The following is a 19,636-nucleotide window of genomic DNA, read 5'->3' on the forward strand; positions in this document are numbered from 1 at the left end:
GATGCATATCTGTTTGAATATATATATATATATATATATATATATATATATATATATATATATATATATATATATATATATATATATGAATGCATGTGTGTGTGGATGGAAGATGTGTATCTGTTTGTGGTGATGGAAATTACATAAGTGACCACACATCTGTGAGCGCAGAGAGCCAATCTGTATTGATCGCTAACACCTGACCCTAAACTTTAAGCCACGGTGACTGGCTTGTGCTGTTCATTCTTCGGCATGCTCAGTTTGTATCTGTTGTTCACAGCTGTCTTTGATCATTAAGCTGCGACATTTGGCTTGAGATGTTCTTACGTAACTAGGCACACCAAGAGCTATTTTGTATTCATCATTTACACCTGTCTGTAAATATTAAACCATTACTTTTGCTGTACTTTTATCTACAAGGTGTGTCTGTCATTTACTTTTGTCCCTTAACTTTAAGCCATGACATGGAGATTGCATTGCTCTTACATAATCATGCAAGCTCTGAAAGCTTGTTTGTACTTACCATTTATACCTGTCTCTTCCTCTTCTTCTTCTTCTGCGTTCACTCGTATGCACACGAGTGGTCTTTTACGTGTATGACCGTTTTTACCCCGCCATGTTGGCAGCCATACTCCGTTTTCGGGGGTGTGCATGCTGGGTATGTTCTTGTTTCCATAACCCACCGAACGCTGACATGGATTACAGGATCTTTAACATGCGTATTTGATCTTCTGCTTGCGTATACACATGAAGGGGTTCAGGCACTAAGTAGGTCTGCACATATGTTGACCTGGGAGATCGTAAAAATCTCAACCCTTTACCCACCAGGCGCCGTCACCGTGATTCGAACCCACGATCCTCAGATTGAAAGTCCAACGCTTTAACCACTCGGCTATTGCGCCCGTCATACCTGTCTCTAATTGTTCAGCTGTGGCGTTAGGCTTGCCCTACTCTCACATAAGTAAACTCTGAGAGCCTGTTCGTATACATCATTTCAAACCTGCCAGTAAATAATCTCGTCACTAATGTTCTTGTCAGTTTATGTTAAGCCATGATGTTTGACTTGTGCTGGGTTAAAAAAAAAAAAAAAAAAAAAAAAAAAATCCATCTGCAAGCTCTGTCAGTCTGTCTGTATCTGTCACTTACTTCTGTCCCTAAAAGTTTGCCATGAAGTGGCTTACCATGTTGTTGTTTTTATGTGCAAACACTGACAGTTTGTATTTATCACTTACATTCATTTCTAAATGATAAACTATGACGTTTGGCTTCTGTATGTTCTTACATAAGCTCTAAGAGCCTGTCTGCATCTGTCACTTAACTTCTGTCCTAAAAGTTTAGCCATAACGTCTGGCTTATAATGTTTTTATGTGCAAGCTCTGAGAACTTGTCTGCGTACCTGTCTCTAAACAAGAAGCCATGATGTTTGGTTTTCGTATGTTCTTACATAAGCTCTGAGAGCCTGTTTGAACCTGTCATTTACATCCATCCCTGAACGTTACGGTGTGATGTTCACCTTGTACTGTTCTCACCTTGTCAGAGTCCTGCATCCACATGACGCTGTAGACGTCACCCAAGTAGGTACCCCGTTTCTTGTCGTAGTAACAGGCATACGAAGACTGGGAGCGGTTGGCTGCGGTGGTGGCAAACACTGTCCGGGAAAAACACACATCAGCTTCTGATGCGCATGCACATTTAGCATCACATGCACATTTAGCATCACATGCACATTTAGCATTACGATGTCCGGTAGACGCTGTCACATCATCAGCTTTAATGAACTGTTGCATTATGTTTTTTTTGTTGCTGCATAGTAATGATTGTTCTGATCATATTCTGAGGCGTTTTTAACATTTCTTTTTATATGATCAAAAAACAACAATTACAATTATACATTTTTATTCTTTTTGTGATCAACAACGTTGAGAAACATGTGATCCAGGGACCTTAACTTTGGCACATAACTGACAGACCTGGAGAGACCTGGTGAACTTTGGCACATAACTGACAGACCTGGAGAGATATGGTGAACTTTGGCACATAACTGACAGACCTGGAGAGATCTGGTGAACTTTGGCACATAACTGACAGACCTGGAGAGATCTGGTGAACAGTTCTTCACATAACTGACAGACCTGGAGAGATCTGGTGAACAGTTCTTCACGTAACTGACAGACCTGGAGAGATCTGGTGAACTTTGGCACATAACTGACAGACCTGGAGAGATCTGGTGAACAGTTCTTCACATAACTGACAGACCTGGAGAGATCTGGTGAACAGTTCTTCACATAACTGACAGACCTGGAGAGATCTGGTGAACAGTTCTTCACATAACTGACAGACCTGGAGAGATCTGGTGAACAGTTCTTCACATAACTGACAGACCTGGAGAGATCTGGTGAACAGTTCTTCATGCAACTGACAGACCTGGAGAGATCTGGTGAACTTTGGCACATAACTGACAGACCTGGAGAGATCTGGTGAACAGTTCTTCACATAACTGACAGATGTGGAGGGATCTGGTGAACAGTTCTTCACGTAACTGACAGACCTGGAGAGATCTGGTGAACTTTGGCACATAACTGACAGACCTGGAGAGATCTGGTGAACTTTGGCACATAACTGACAGACCTGGAGGGATCTGGTGAACTTTGTCACATAACTGACAGACCTGGAGAGACTGGTGAACTTTGGCACATAACTGACAGACCTGGAGAGATCTGGTGAACTGTTCTTCACATAACTGACAGACCTGGAGGGATCTGGTGAACAGTTCTTCACATAACTGACAGACCTGGAGAGATCTGGTGAACAGTTCTTCACGTAACTGACAGACCTGGAGAGATCTGGTAAACAGTTCTTCTGTGCACCATTCCAATGACTCTTCACAGAGTTGAGGGAGGAGGAGAAGAAGAAGAAGAAGAAGAAGAAGAAGAAGGAGAAGAAGATGAAGATGAAGAAGAAGAAGAAGAAGAAGAAGATGAAGAAGATGAAGAAGAAGATGAAGAAGAGTGAAGAAGAAGATGAAGAAGAAGAGTGAAGAAGAAGATGAAGAAGAAGATGAAGAAGAAGAGTGAAGAAGAAGAAGAAGAAGAAGAAGAAGAAGAATAGAAAAAGAAGTAGAAGAAGAGGATGATGATGATGAAGAAGAAGAAGAGGATGATGATGAAGAAGAGTATGATGATGAAGAAGATGATGATGAAGAAGAAGATCATGATGAAGAAGAAAAGCAGTCATCAAAACTGTCCGTTTGGTACATACCGTTGATGTTGTCTGGCAGCAAGTTGTAGAACATGGATCCGGACTCGCAGGCTTCCACGTACAACACCAGCTGCAGGCAGAGATGCATAAAAAGAATACCGTTATTGTTTGACTGTTTTCTGGGAGAAAGACAGCCAGCTCAGAAATCACAGGCAAAGACGCATGAGAGAATACCGTTATTGTTTGACTGTTTTCTGGGAGAAAGACAGCCAGCTCAGAAATCAAAGTAATCCTTATCTTTTTAACCCTTTCACCGCCATGGTCGCATTTCGGCACCAGCTAGGTAAAGCACCCATGTCACTGAAATGCAACCAGATGATGGGCCTTTTGTGCATTAACCTAATACTCTTAATTTTCAGTGGTATGATTGGCAATTGCGCCTTAATTTTAGCACGATTCCCCAATCGAGCTACATAATTATGTGACCTGGATGGAGACTTAATTTGACAACAAACAAGAACGCCAGAGAATCGACAGACAGGCAGAAAATACGAAAAAACTTAGCTATATGAAGAGCACAGGAACAGGAGTCATGATGGCTGCTGGAAAAAGAGGGCGCTAGCCAGGGGGACAAAGGGGAAGTTACCTACTTCCAGGAGGTTATCGGCCGTAGTTTCGTTTTCTCCGCATAGGCGGATAGTAGTTTGCACAGGACAGGAATGTCAGAGTCTGCACTAGTTGGGTCACGGTTAAGTATGTGTAATTAAATGGCCATTTTTTGCTACACATCACAGGGGAATCCCCAGCTGTTCTTAGACACCATCTTTTCTGTGGTTCCTGCACAAGGTTAATTTGCACTCTAAACTGACTGGCGGTGAAAGGGTTAATTCAACAAGTAAGATTTAAGGCACTGCCAAAAGAGAGGGTAGATGAGAGACAGTGAAAGAGTGAGAGAGAGTGAGTGACAGAGACAGACAGAGAAATAGAGAAAGGAAGACAGAATGAAAGAGAGAGAGAGAGAGAGAGAAACAGACAAAGAGAAAGAACGAGAGAGAGAGAGAGAGACAGTGGGAGAGAGACTCGGAGAGTGACAGAGAGACAGAAAGAGACAAAAATACAGACAGATACTGAGACTGACGTAACTAAAATTCTGCACTAGTGGGTCACGGTTAAGTATGTGTAAATAAACTAACCTTTTTGTAACTCTTCTTCTTATACATATTCTCCAGGGTAGACAACAGTTTACGGGCATGCAGCTGAACAAAGAGAAAACACAGTCATTAAACACAGGAAGTAGCAATGACAATAACAATTTCACTGGTATCTTGAATGGTTGGCAGTTTTATGTTTTTTATCCGAACTTCCTTTTGAAAGGTGCATCAATCTAAACAGCCTATCGTTAAAAGGCCCAGACAAACAAATAACATTTGCCATGTCTGAATGTGCCTCTGTTTGTGTGTGATGGTCCTTGTGTTGAAGTTGTGCTTGTGTGTGTGTGTGTGTGTGTGTGTGTATATAGGTGTGTGTGTGTGTGTGTGTGTGTGTATATATATATATATAACAATTGCATTTCCATTTCACACACACACACAAACACACACACACATACCACTGAACACAAATTCTCGGACACAATTACACCATGCCCATCCCACCCACATGCACATGTTCCCTCACATAGTACAAAATCCTTGCCAACAAAAGCATATACAAAACATTTCACAATTAATAATAGGAGTATTAGGCTAACAGATCAAAATTTGTATTACTGTTAATTATTTTCAATGAGGTGATTCTTCAGATTTTTCTTAAACACGTTTTTATTCACGATACTTTTCAGAGTGAGTGGGAGATTATTCCTTAGATTTCCACCAGAATACAGAAAGCTGGATTTGTAAAGGTTGTTCCTTGGTCTGGGTATGCACAGCATGTGGTTGTGTCTGTGTTCATTAGTTTTAAAAGTGTCTGCAATCTTTTTGGAGCATTTCCATACATAACATTATGCATGCAAACAGCTTTGTTGAAGTACAGCCTGTTGTAAAAAGTTAAAATTAAGTTGTTTATATGTATGTGTTTGTGTGAGTGTACATGCGTGTGCATAAAGGTGCGTGTATGCATGTTTAGATGGGTGTATGTGTGTGTGCGTATGCATATCTGTAAGTGCATGTGTAAGTCTGCCCATATGGATTACACTGAAACAGTCATACTCCCAGCAGGATATTTTTAAAACCAGTCATACACACAGCAATAAATCTGACAGACAGAAGAATATAAACAATGAGAGCAGGATATTTTTAAAACCAGTCACACTTACAGCAATAAATCTGACCGACAGAAGAATAATAACAACTAGAGCAGGATATTTTCAAAACCAGTCACATTCGAAGCAACAAATCTGACAGACAAAAGAATATATACGAGAGCAGGATTTCTTAAAACCAGTCACACCCATAGCAATAAATCTGACAGACAGAAGAATATATACAATGAGCACAGGATTTCAAAAACAACCAACCAACCATACCATTTCCGCTGGAAAAGCCAGGATGCCAGGTGCCCCATGATCAACAAAGTTGACAAACACGTGATCATCAGGTCCACTGGAAGGAAGCACAGCGAAATGAATCAATATCAATTTTGTACTGTATTGTGTTTATTGTATAGTACTGTATTGCATTATATTGCATTGCATTGTACTGTATTGCACTGCATTTCACTGCAGTGTCTTGTATTGTATTGTATTGTAATGTATTGCACTGCATTGCACTGTATTGTACTGTATTGCAATGTATTGTACTGCACTGCACTGTGTTGTATTGCACTGCACTGTACTGTACTGTATTTACTGCAATGTATTGTCATCATTTTGACCATCGCTCCTGGTGGAGCATAGGTCATCGACGACCCCTCGCCATCGCACTCTGTTCTGGGCTGTTCTGGCCATTCCAGTCCAGTTGGTCCCTTGCTGCTTCAGCTCTGCCTCGGTATCTCGCCTCCAACTGTTGCGAGGCCGGCCTCTCTTCCTCTTTCCCTGTGGGTTCCAGGTCATTGCTTGGCGTGTGAACAATGTATTGTACTGAATTGCTTTTGGTCAGAACAGGTTTCCTTATGTGGAATCAGGGTTTTGGTGAGCTTTTTCAATGCCCCATCTTCTATGGCTTGTTACATGAAGGGTCAGGCAGTGACAAGTGAAAAGTGAAATTCACTGACATTTTTTGTCAACCTTTTTGGAAAGCTTCCGAGCTGTGAATGTTATTCTTCTGTTAACTGTTGTGTTAATATTGTTACTTTTCTCTAACACACACACACACACACAGTGCCAATGTCAAGGCCACATGTGCATGTTACACAAACATTAACAACCCGACCCTAAACGACCTTGACCTCATGTCCAGTGACTGACCTTTTGATGACCTTCCCATCCTTTCCAGTCAGCTTTTTCACTTTCTTTTCATTGCCTGAGAGGACAGCCAGGAACACCTCAGGAGTCACATCCTGCAACATTCAACAGCTGCCACTGTGCTGCCCCGCCCACAACACATCCAAACACACACCTCAACAAGTAGCAAAAAAGAAAGAAGGAAAAAGAATGAGAGAAAGAAAGGGAGAAGGAAAGAAAGAAAAATAAATGAAGGAAAAATGAAAATGAAGGGAAGAATGAAAGATGGAAGTGAATGAAAGAAACAAACGGGAGAAAGAAAAGAAGAAAGACAGTGATACGGAAGGGAAGAAAGAAAGGAAGAAAGACAGTGAGAAGGAAGGGAAGAAAGAAAGACAGTGAGAAGGAAGGGAAGAAAGAAAAGAAGAAAGACAGTGATACGGAAGGAAAGAAAGGAAGAAAGACAGTGAGAAGGAAGGGAAGAAAGAAAGGAAGAATGACAGTGAGAAGGAAGGGAAGAAAGAAAGGAAGAATGACAGTGAAAATGAAGGGAAGAAAGAAAGGAAGAAAGACAGTGATACGGAAGAGAAGAAAGAAAGGAATAAAAGAAACAAATGGGAGAAAGAAAAGAAGAAAGACAGTGATACGGAAGGGAAGAAAGAAAGGAAGAAAGACAGTGATACGGAAGAGAAGAAAGAAAGGAATAAAAGAAACAAACGGGAGAAAGAAAAGAAGAAAGACAGTGATACGGAAGGGAAGAAAGAAAGGAAGAAAGACAGTGATACGGAAGGGAAGAAAGAAAGACAGTGAGAAGGAAGGGAAGAAAGAAAGACAGTGAGAAGGAAGGGAAGAAAGAAAGGAATAAAAGAAACAAATGGGAGAAAGAAAAGAAGAAAGACAGTGATACGGAAGGGAAGAAAGAAAGGAAGAAAGACAGTGATACGGAAGGGAAGAAAGAAAGGAAGAAAGACAGTGATACGGAAGGGAAGAAAGAAAGGAAGAAAGACAGTGATACGGAAGAGAAGAAAGAAAGGAATGAAAGATACAAATGGGAGAAAGAAAGGAAGAAAGACAGTGAGAAGGAAGGGAAGAAAGAAAGGAAGAAAGACAGTGATAAGGAAGGGAAGAAAGAAAGGAAGAAAGACAGTGAAAAGGAAGGGAAGAAAGAAAAGAAGAAAGACAGTGAAAAGGAAGAGAAGAAAGAAAAGAAGAAAGACAGTGATATGGAAGGGAAGAAAGAAAGGGAGAAAGACAGTGATATGGAAGGGAAGAAAGACAGTGAAAAGGAAGGGAAGAAAGGAAGAAAGACAGTGATAAGGAAGGGAAGAAAGACAGTGATACGGAAGGGAAGAAAGAAAGGAAGAAAGACAGTGATACGGAAAGGAAGAAAGAAAGGAAGAAAGACAGTGATATGGAAGGGAAGAAAGAAAGGAAGAAAGACAGTGATACGGAAGGGAAGAAAGACAGTGAGAAGGAAGGGAAGAAAGGAAGAAAGACAGTGATATGGAAGGGAAGAAAGACAGTGATACGGAAGGCCAGGGAAGAAAGAAAGGAAGAAAGTGATATGGAAGGGAAGAAAGACAGTGATACGGAAGGCCAGGGAAGAAAGAAAGGAAGAAAGTGATATGGAAGGGAAGAAAGACAGTGAGAAGGAAAGGAAGAAAGACAGTGAGAAGGAAGGGAAGAAAGAAAGAAATGAAAGAAACAAACGGAAGAAAGAAAGGAAGAAAGACAGTGATACAGAAGGGAAGAAAGAAAGGAAGAAAGACAGTGATACGGAAGGGAAGAAAGAAAGGAAGAAAGACAGTGATACGGAAGGGAAGAAAGAAAGGAAGAAAGACAGTGAGAAGGAAGGGAAGAAAGAAAGGAAGAAAGACAGTGATATGGAAGGGAAGAAAGAAAGGAAGAAAGACAGTGATATGGAAGGAAAGAAAGGAAGAAAGACAGTGAAAATGAAAGGAAGAAAGAAAGGAAGAAAGACAGTGAGAAGGAAGGGAAGAAAGAAAGGAATAAAAGAAACAAATGGGAGAAAGAAAGGAAGAAAGACAGTGATACGGAAGGGAAGAAAGAAAGGAAGAAAGACAGTGATACGGAAGGGAAGAAAGAAAGGAAGAAAGACAGTGATATGGAAGGGAAGAAAGAAAGGAAGAAAGACAGTGATATGGAAGGGAAGAAAGACAGTGAGAAGGAAGGGAAGAAAGGAAGAAAGACAGTGATATGGAAGGGAAGAAAGACAGTGATACGGAAGGGAAGAAAGAAGGAAGAAAGTGATATGGAAGGGAAGAAAGACAGTGATACGGAAAGGAAGAAAGAAAGGAAGAAAGACAGTGAGAAGGAAAGGAAGAAAGACAGTGAGAAGGAAGGGAAGAAAGAAAGAAATGAAAGAAACAAACGGAAGAAAGAAAGGAAGAAAGACAGTGATACAGAAGGGAAGAAAGAAAGGAAGAAAGACAGTGAAAATGAAGGGAAGAAAGAAAAGAAGACAGTGATACGGAAGGGAAGAAAGAAAGGAAGAAAGACAGTGAAAAGGAAGGGAAGAAAGAAAGGAAGAAAGACAGTGATACAGAAGGGAAGAAAGAAAGGAAGAAAGACAGTGAGAAAGAAGGGAAGAAAGAAAGGAAGACAGTGATACGGAAGGGAAGAAAGAAAGGAAGAAAGACAGTGATACGGAAGGGAAGAAAGAAAGGAAGAAAGACAGTGAAAATGAAGGGAAGAAAGAAAGGAAGAAAGACAGTGATACGGAAGGGAAGAAAGAAAGGAAGAAAGACAGTGATACGGAAGGGAAGAAAGAAAGGAAGAAAGACAGTGATACGGAAGGGAAGAAAGACAGTGAGAAGGAAGGGAAGAAAGGAAGAAAGACAGTGATATGGAAGGGAAGAAAGAAAAGAAGAAAGACAGTGATACGGAAGGGAAGAAAGACAGTGATACGGAAGGGAAGAAAGGAAGGAAGAAAGACAGTGAGAAGGAAAGGAAGAAAGACAGTGAGAAGGAAGGGAAGAAAGAAAGGAATAAAAGAAACAAATGGGAGAAAGAAAGGAAGAAAGACAGTGATACGGAAGGGAAGAAAGAAAGGAAGAAAGACAGTGATACGGAAGGGAAGAAAGAAAGGAAGAAAGACAGTGAGAAGGAAAGGAAGAAAGACAGTGAGAAGGAAGGGAAGAAAGAAAGGAAGAAAGACAGTGAGAAGGAAGGGAAGAAAGACAGTGAGAAGGTAGGGAAGAAAGAAAGGAATAAAAGAAACAAATGGGAGAAAGAAAGGAAGAAAGACAGTGATACGGAAGGGAAGAAAGAAAGGGAGAAAGACAGTGATATGGAAGGGAAGAAAGACAATGAGAAGGAAGGGAAGAAAGGAAGAAAGACAGTGATATGGAAGGGAAGAAAGACAGTGAGAAGGTAGGGAAGAAAGAAAGGAAGAAAGACAGTGATACGGAAGGGAAGAAAGAAAGGGAGAAAGACAGTGATATGGAAGGGAAGAAAAACAGTGATACGGAAGGGAAGAAAGAAAGGAAGAAAGACAGTGAGAAGGAAGGGAAGAAAGACAGTGAGAAGGAAGGGAAGAAAGAAAGGAATAAAAGAAACAAATGGGAGAAAGAAAGGAAGAAAGACAGTGATACGGAAGGGAAGAAAGAAAGGAAGAAAGACAGTGAAAAGGAAGGGAAGAAAGAAAGGAATGAAAGACAGTGATACAGAAGGGAAGAAAGAAAGGAAGAAAGACAGTGAAAAGGAAGGGAAGAAAGAAAAGAATGAAAGAAACAAACAGAGAAAGAAGACAGGCAGTGAGAGGGAAGGGAAGAAAGAAAAGAAGAAAAGAAAGAATGAGACACATAATAAACGAATACATAAAAAAAAAACAACTACCAAAACATGAAAAATCTCTTTTTTGTTACATTCCTCAACATACGTTTTAGTCAACAAACCGATTTACTAAACAAAACAAAAAACACATGAAAAGACAACCCTCTTGTCAAATCCTGCATAAGTGAAAACTTTTGACAAATTTCAGTTGTTTTTTTTTTTAAACAAACAACCCCCCAAAAAAAAAAAAAAAAAAAAAACAAGAGAGGCAAGGCCTTCAAGATTCACTTGTGATACACTGAAAAAAAAAAAAATCCAAGCTTTTTATGTATCAAAATGTAATGTTTAAGATGAGAAAGATCAGTTTAAAGCGAATTAAGTCCCCTAGCATTAATTACGGAGTAATTTCCCTTTTTTACCCCCTGCACCAAAACGTTTGCAAAATAAATAAAACTTCCATGCTTAGCAAAAGAAGTTCCTGTTTGAACAAAAAATGATAATAATGACTGCTCTTGTTGTTGGGTCAGAATATCAGATCAAAGTGCCAAGTTTAGAGAATACAAAAAATATAAATATAACAGTAAATGCAGTTTGCATATAATAAGCTTCATTTTTTATTTTTTTGTGCCCATCCCAGAGGTGCAATATTGTTTTAAACAAGATGACTGGAAAGAACTGAATTTTTCCTATTTTCATGCCTAATTTGGTGTCAACTGACAAAGTATTTGCAGAGAAAATGTCAATGTTAAAGTTTACCATGGACACACAGACACACACACACAGACAACCGAACACCAGGTTAAAACATAGACTCACTTTGTTTACACAAGTGAGTCAAAAACCAGCAGCACTTTTGTTGTTGTTAGATCTTACATTATCAGTGATAACTTTTGAAGACAGTTCTGCACATACTTTTTTCTTGTAATCGATGACCACTCCAGGGTAGACGTTCCGTCCATTGGGCTGGTTGATGATGTTGCCAGGAAAAGGATTCCTGTTTTCAGGTACAGACAACATCAACTGCTGATTCTGGCAGCGTTCAGTTCAGAGAGCACTCTGTTTCTGTTTCAGTTTTAAGGAGGTGTCTTCTTCTTCTGTGTTCACTCGTATGCACACGAGTAGGCTTTTACGTGTATGACCGTTTTTACCCCGCCATGTAGGCAGCCATACTCCGTTTTCAGGGGTGTGCATGCTGGGTATGTTCTTGTTTCCATAACCCACTGAACGCTGACATGGATTACAGGGATCTTTAACGTGCGTATTTGATCTTCTGCTTGCATATACACACGAAGGGGGTTCAGGCACTAGCAGGTCTGCACATATGTTGACCTGGGAGATCGTAAAAATCTCCACCCTTTACCCACCAGGCGCCGTCACCGTGATTCGAACCCGGGACCCTCAGACTGACAGTCCAACGCTTTAACCACTCGGCTATTGCGCCCTGTCTAAGGAGGTGTCAAATCCTGTGGAATGATCCACACATACCCTACACACTACATCTGCTAAAAAAAAAAAAAAGAAAGAAAAAAAAAGAGGCAGATGTCTAATCGTTGCATACACCGAACACACAGATCACACCTCCAGAACCTATCCCAGATTTGTGTAAAACAAGAAAATACAATGAAATCAAGTAAGAAGATTAAAAAGAAAAAAAAAAGAAGAAAAAAGTAAATACATTAAAATATATCAATGTGAAAGATACACAGAAGGCAAATGGCTGAAATGAAACAAGTACAAAAATGTGTGTGTGAATGTATGTATGTGTGTGTGTGTGTATGTGTGTGTGTGTGTGCGTATGTGTGTGTGTGTGTGTGTGTGTGTGTGTGTGTGTGTGTGTGTGTGTGTGTGTGTGTGTGTCTTTGGCTTACTCTTCACTGTAGGCGATGTCATCATACATCATGGTGACAATGTTCTCCTGGGGCACCCCATGGCTCCGGAGAATGTGGTAGGCATGGCAGACATCAGCCTGGTGGAGGTACCACAGCAGAACAACAACCACACACACACACACACGTGTGTGCATATGCATTCACACACACACACACACACACACACACACACACACACACATTCAGTGACTGTCTCTGTATACAAATTCACTAGTTATGTTATATACACTTTCTCCAGTTATGTTACACACACACACACACACACACACACACACACACACATACACACAGACACACACACACAGATCAGAGACTGTTCTCTTAATACACTCTCTCCACACACACACACACACACACACACACAGAATGACAGACACATACTTACACAATCACACACAGAAATATACAAGGATAATATACTCTATAAAGTATATAAATACATAGTATTTGTGTCTATATACACTACAGATCATGTGGATACACTTTAATATAAAATCTGACTTTCACTTTGCCACCAATGGTGAAACTGACTGAATGGAAACACTAAACAAACTAAAATTCAGACGTGAGCCTGGTGAATTTAATCAAACATTGTACTTCTTTTCTGCATTGTATGAAAAGAAACACACATTATAAAGCTTTCAACTTTTGAGCAACACTGACAGGCTGGAAGATGCTGCTGGGAAATTCCTTTCTGTCCTTCTGTTGATGATTTAACTCTCTCCATACGAACGGCAAAAGAGATGACGTTAACAGCATTTCACCCCAATTACCACCGTCAAAATATTGCAAGCGGAAGGCTCTTATACTGAAGAGGTGAATGTTGACAAAGAATACCACAATTCTGACGACGGAAGCTAAAGGTTGGGTCATTGAGACACCCACTGGACATCGGAGGGGTGTGTGTAGAGGAGAAGAGAGGACTGGCCGTACTGAGTGAGTTAATCCTTTCTGCCTTCCACTATTTTCTATGGCATAGGGGTGGGGGGGCCAAGGAGAGGTGAGGTTTGAGGCTATAGATTTTTGTCCTGTCTGGACAGCTAATCCCAACCTTTCCAACACTGAGCTCTATGGGCCAAACTGAACGGGGCAATGAAAGGCGATGGACTGGAGTCCACTGGAGGAGTGCTACTATGGCCCTGTGCTCCTTCACGAGTCCCAAGGTGTAACTCATGATCCTTGTGTCACACACACACACACACACACACACACACACACACCGGTTCGAATTTACTGGTGCCTGGGTGCAAATGCTACGAAAAGTTGGCTTGGGCACACAAATTTTCTGTCAAGAGTGCCCAGTTGGCACTCAAAAACTGATAGAGGCGAAAGAAAATTAATCAAAAGACACACCAAGAAAGCATGCTTGAACGCGGTCAATCGAAATGTAAAGTTTCGTCTGCTGCAGCTCGCTTCGCGGAGCAGCATCTTTGCGCGTTCGCAATTGGATGTTGACGTTCATGGTGCGTTAGCGACAATGATGTTTCCCATTTTCAGTGTTAAAAGAACAGGCCCACAGGGTTCAGGCGTGTGGACATTTTGAATGCGGTTTACCAAACATCAACACAAATGCAAATTATAACTCAGTTGCCCCCCAAAAGCGGAGTATGGCTGCCTACATGGTGGGGTAAAAATGGTCATACATGTTAAAGCCCACTCATGTACATATGAGTGAATGTGGGAGTTGCAGCCCATGAACGCAGAAGAAGAAAATTCAGTTGAAGATTTTATTTCATTTTATTATGCTGGCACCCAAAACCACAATTGGGCATTCAAATATTTTGTCCTGAGTGCCTGATTGGCACTAAAAAAAAGAAAAGAAAAAAAGAGAGTTAAATTTGAACCCTGCACCCACCCACCCACACACACTATTCTTGTATACATATATATGCATTTTGTTGTTGTTGCTTTTCATCTGCTTGTTTCTTCTCTCTCTCTCTCTCTCTCTCCCCCTTTCTCAATTTGTTTCTATTTCATCATTGATGGCTTGATGTAAAACAGCAAGTGTTGCTTATGCTTATTCAATTCACCATCATGAAATAAAATCTTGACTTCACACACACACACACACACACCCAGATCAGTACATCATTTTCTATACCCCCCCCCTCTTCCTCCCCCCAAAAAATCTAGTCATAATGATAATAACATTCCACAAACACACCCCTCAGACACACAAAAATGACTCTTTTTGTTTTTGTTTCTTTGTATCCTTTTAAATTTACATATTGTTAGTTTGTAACCTTTTGCATGATATGAAAGGATAATCGCATAAAATTTTCAACTCTGAGCAAGACGGCAGGCAGGAAAATTACTCTGGGAAATTCCCACCGGTCTTCCTGTTTCGACACCCACCGTTAAAGGGGTAGGGTGGGGTGGGGCGGGGCGGGGAGAGGGGGAGGGGGGGGTCCGGGGGGAGGGGGGGGGGCAACATTACTTTTATCTTGTTTTCTTCCTAAGCGCGTTGGGTTACGCTGCTGGTCAGGCATCTGCTTGGCAGATGTGGTGTAGCGTATATGGATTTGTCCGAACGCAGTGACGCCTCCTTGAGCTACTGAAACTGAAACTGAAACTCTTCATTGGGCGAATGCCAACTCCATTTGAAAAACTTAAAACAATATCACTAACCTGGTGCCTATAGTTATAGTAGCCATTGGATCCAGCCACAAGGAGAGCCCAGTTTTCAGACGTGACCAGCTGCAAACAAACTGCAGCAAAGCAAAGAAAGACGGCCGTTGTCCTGAGAGCCATGTCTGGAAATGTCGCTCGCTGAACTGACAAAATATCAACCACCGACCGATCAAGGAAACTTATAAACAAAACGAGAGTTACGTTTCTTGGATTCCTTTTTTGGAGGTGGATAAAAACATACGCGCAACCTTTTCGTCAGACTGACGAATAGAATGTAGACAACTGGAGGAACAGTTGTAGTTCTGTCCGTGCTGACCGATTCCACCGTTGTTCGTTTATATATGACTTTGAAAAGCTCGTGACTTTTCAAAAATTAGGTGTGTTACTTTTTTATCATGGAAGATACCAATGTGATCAGCCAACCACATGATGATCACATGACTCCCTTGTGATGTCATTCACAGAGCCAGCCCTCTGGGTTTTTTTTCAACCAGTTTCGACTCCCCCCCCCCCTCCTCACTCTTCCCCCCGCCCCCCTGCACGCGCGCACCCATGACATCAGTAAAAACTATATCATTATATTAGTATTATTCATAGCTATACCCGCTTCCCACGCACAGCGCCCCCTCCGTGCATCATCTTCCGGCCACCACCACCCCTCAGTTTCAGTTCAGTTTCAGTTGCTCAAGGAGGCGTCACTGCGTTCGGACAAACCATATACGCTACACCACATCTGCCAAGCAGATGCCTGACCAGCAGCGTAACCCAACGCGCTTAGTCAGGCCTCGAGAAAGAATTTGCGTGGCCCACATGGGGGTCGAACCCACGACCTCCGCGTTATCAGCACGGCGCTCTAACCAACTGAGCTAATGGGCACCCCTCACCACACGCACCTTCCTTACTGAACCCCCACCCCATTTCCCATCCTGTGATTTGCTGTGTCATTTGATATGACCCATTAAATGTTATTTTTGAAGGATGTGCTCTTTTCATTTGCTGACGCTATGCCATGTGTGTGTGTGTGTGTGTGTGTGTGTGTGTGTGTGTGTGTGTGTGTGTGTGTGTGCAGTGAGTGCGTGCGTGTGTGCCGTGAATCAGCGGTGTCAGTGCCACTGAGTGTGCATGCCGTGCGTGCGCGGCGGTGCGCGCGCGCGCGCGCGCGCGTGTGTGTCACGGTGTGTGTGTGTGTGTGTGTGTGCCGGTGCCGTGCGTGCGTGGCAGTCTGTGTCGGCAGAGTGTGTGTGTCAGTGTGTGTGTGTGTGTGTGTGTGTGTGTGTGTGTGTGCGTGCGCAAGTCACGTGGAGATCTTCTTTTGCGTTTCTACCGCTGTTTCAACGGTAGCTCGGCCTTGTCAAGCTTGTCAAGTTTGTTTACACATCTCACCCGTTCCCTTCCCTCGGGACCCCTGCGGCCCAGCGTGAGCCGTAGCTGAAAGCTGAACACTGCAAACAAATAACCTCGGGACGAGCACCGAAAATCAACATGAATGTTTACTAAGAGCCATCGTCGCCTTGTACAAAGTGTCTCTGCTTGCATGTTATGAAAATGCAAACTGAGTGCCAGTGTGTGCAACTTGAGGGCGTGCGAGTGTGTGTGACACAAAGAAAGATAAGACACAGCCGACATACAGCTCAGAGTGTGAGATCTTTCCGCGCTCGTCTTCACAGGGGTACAAACTCTTTTCAAATCTCTCTCTCTCTCTCTCTCTGTGGGTGTGGTGCTGGAGGGGGCGGAGGGTCTAACACACGCACACACACACATACACACACGTTAATCAATCATTGTCACTTAGACACAAACAAATGCATAACCAAGACTGTGAAGTGGAAAATCACAGCACAAAATCTACCGCTCAAATCAACTCGGAAAACCATCCTTGCTGGTTTTCACATGACGTGGACTCACACGGCATTTGCTTCCTGACATCTGTCTGAAGGCACAACATCCCTCATGCCTCTCTGGGCTCCCCATTCCGCTTTCAACTTTTTTTTGTAGAAGGTTGATAAAATCAGTTAGAATTGTGGCATGTTGGTTTGAAGACTGACACACGTACGTATGGATGCCAGCCAGTGAACAGCATACGGCACTGCTTCAGACTTCCGTTGTCTGGCTGGAGGTTGTGACTTTGTACGCGGCATTCTCTCCCCTGGTTGTTTTTGATTGACAACTTGATGTCAGTATCCCCAACTGGACTGATCTTTGGTGACTGGAGCATCTGTGTATGTGTCAATATCGTCTTCTTTGTTGTTTTCTTCTACAAGTAGCTTCTCCTCTGCACCGTTCCTGCCCTCTGGCCCTTCCTGACGATGTCTTCCCTCTGGCCCTTCCTGACGATGTCTTCCCTCTGGCCCTTCCTGACAATGTCTTCTCTCTGGCCCTTCCTGACGATGTCTTCCCTCTGGCCCTTCCTGACAATGTCTTCCCTCTGGCCCTTCCTGACAATGTCTTCCCTCTGGCCCTTCCTGACAATGTCTTCCCTCTGGCCCTTCCTGACAATGTCTTCCCAGTGTGGGTGAAATGATTGTGTTGAAAAGATGTTGGAGATGTTCTGGGTATTTTCCCCATTGTTTTGTTCCTTCCAGACATTGCAGCTCCCATGCAGATCGAATACTGTCTGAGCTTGTCCCTTCCATGATCTTCTGCTTCCCAGATGGCTGCCTTTTGGTTCTGTTACTGCAGTGGGTCCTGAGTCTTTTCTAGTGTTCTGAAATAAGCTTTAACTCTCTCCATACGAACGGCGAAAGAGACGACGTTAAGAGCGTTTCACCCCAAGAAAAGAAACACACATTATAAAGCTTTCAACTTTTGAGCAACACTGACAGGCTGGAAGATGCTGCTGGGAAATTCCTTTCTGTCCTTCTGTTGATGATTTAACTCTCTCCATACGAACGGCAAAAGAGATGACGTTAACAGCATTTCACCCCAATTACCACCGTCAAAATATTGCAAGCGGAAGGCTCTTATACTGAAGACGTGAATGTTGACAAAGAATACCACAATTCTGACGACGGAAGCTAAAGGTTGGGTCATTCAGACACCCACTGGACATCCGAGGGGTCTGTGTAGAGGAGAAGAGAAGACTGGCCGTACTGAGTGAGTTAACTGACCTTTCTAACATGTGTCCCGCCTGCATTGAAGGAATGTCCAGCAGGTATCTCATGGTCTCGGAGTCTCCATTGAAGGAAGGTCCAGCAGGTATCTCATGGTCTCAGTAGAAGTGTCCTTTGAAGGAAGGTCCAGCAGGTATCTCATGGTCTCTCCATTGAAGGAAGGTCCAGCAGGTATCTCATGGTCTCTCCATTGAAGGAAGGTCCAGCAGGTATCTCATGGTCTCAGTAGGAGTGTCCTTTGAAGGAAGGTCCAGCAGGTATCTCATGGTCTCGGAGTGTCCATTGAAGGAAGGTCCAGCAGGTATCTCATGGTCTCAGTAGGAGTGTCCATTGAAGGAAGGTCCAGCAGGTATCTTATGGTCTCAGTAGGAATGTTCATTGAAGGAAGGTCCAGCAGGTATCTCATGGTCTCAGTAGGAGTGTCCATTGAAGGAAGGTCCAGCAGGTATCTCATGGTCTCAGTAGGAGTGTTCATTGAAGGAAGGTCTAGCAGGCATCTCATGGTCTCAGTAGGAGTGTCCATTGAAGGAAGGTCCAGCAGGTATCTCATGGTCTCAGTAGGAGTGTCCTTTGAAGGAAGGTCCAGCAGGTATCTCATGGTGTCAGTAGGAGTGTTCATTGAAGGATCGTCCAGCAGGTATCTCATGGTCTCAGTAGAAGTGTTCATTGAAGGAAGATCCAGCAGGTATCTCATGGTCTCAGTAGGAGTGTCCATTGAAGGAATGTCCAGCAGGTATCTCATGGTCTCGGAGTGTCCATTGAAGGAAGGTCCAGCAGGTATCTCATGGTCTCTCCATTGAAGGAAGGTCCAGCAGGTATCTCATGGTCTCTCCATTGAAGGAAGGTGCAGCAGGTATCTCATGGTCTCTCCATTGAAGGAAGGTCCAGCAGGTATCTCATGGTCTCAGTAGGAGTGTCCATTGAAGGAAGGTCCAGCAGGTATCTCATGGTCTCAGTAGAAGTGTCCACTGAAGGAAGGTCCAGCAGGCATCTCATGGTCTCAGTAGGAGTGTCCTTGATGTTCCCATCATCAGCCTCACCGCTTCATTTTGAAGTCAGTCTTTGAAGCTCCAGGAGGATGCCCTCACAAAGTGTTGTTACTTCTAAATCATAGTTGATTACACATGTTTCCATGTACCCAAATAGGGTTTCTCGGATTAAAAATGAATTTGAACCTTTGAGAACGAGTGATTGATGTAGCCGAAAGAAGTGGCGGCAGTTGTTCAATGCCTGTAGCTGCCATTGCCTTTGAGACTGAAATACCCGTTTCGCATTTCAGAACAGTGCTTTCAGTGTTTCAAGTTCTGAAGGTCTAACCTCGTGACGAACTGGTTTCCGAAGTGATAGGCTACTTGACAAACCCAGCTGGATCATGCGAGTGGTGTCGACTGAGTTTCTGTGAAGGTCACGTGACAAAATGTCAATCAGCTGGACTTGCGCAACTGTCATTGAAACGTGTACAGGTGTACACACACACACACACACACACACGTACACACCCTGAACATGTACACACGGATCACCACCCTCCTCACACTCCAGGCTTTATCTCGACTGTTGTTTCTTATGTGTTTCCCTCTTCTCTGGGTTCTCTCTGTCCCTCTTCTCTGGGTTCTCTCTTTTCCTTGCACTTC

At 42.8% G+C, this 19,636-nt stretch overlaps 1 protein-coding gene and 1 non-coding gene across 2 annotated transcripts in view; both read right to left on the minus strand.

The window, feature by feature from the left end:
- Window positions 1-15,217, minus strand: part of LOC143289915 (legumain-like) — a 32,847-nt gene extending 17,630 nt beyond the window's left edge. Inside the window, exons 1-8 of the mRNA XM_076599158.1 lie at window positions 14,890-15,217; window positions 12,241-12,338; window positions 11,285-11,366; window positions 6,602-6,693; window positions 5,723-5,798; window positions 4,392-4,454; window positions 3,259-3,328; window positions 1,530-1,648 (exon numbers count right to left, since the gene is read on the minus strand). Of these exons, the coding sequence (XP_076455273.1) occupies window positions 1,530-1,648; window positions 3,259-3,328; window positions 4,392-4,454; window positions 5,723-5,798; window positions 6,602-6,693; window positions 11,285-11,366; window positions 12,241-12,338; window positions 14,890-15,012 (723 nt within the window). The 5' untranslated portion in view covers window positions 15,013-15,217. The remainder of the gene's footprint in view (window positions 1-1,529; window positions 1,649-3,258; window positions 3,329-4,391; window positions 4,455-5,722; window positions 5,799-6,601; window positions 6,694-11,284; window positions 11,367-12,240; window positions 12,339-14,889) is intronic.
- A 477-nt stretch (window positions 15,218-15,694) lies between these two features.
- On the minus strand, window positions 15,695-15,768 carry Trnai-gau (transfer RNA isoleucine (anticodon GAU)). Its single transcript has one exon. It is a non-coding gene; the product is annotated as a tRNA-Ile (tRNA).
- Window positions 15,769-19,636: the final 3,868 nt, after the last annotated feature.

The sequence above is a fragment of the Babylonia areolata genome, chromosome 14 (assembly GCF_041734735.1).
Source record: "Babylonia areolata isolate BAREFJ2019XMU chromosome 14, ASM4173473v1, whole genome shotgun sequence".
Classification (NCBI taxonomy): domain Eukaryota; kingdom Metazoa; phylum Mollusca; class Gastropoda; order Neogastropoda; family Buccinidae; genus Babylonia; species Babylonia areolata.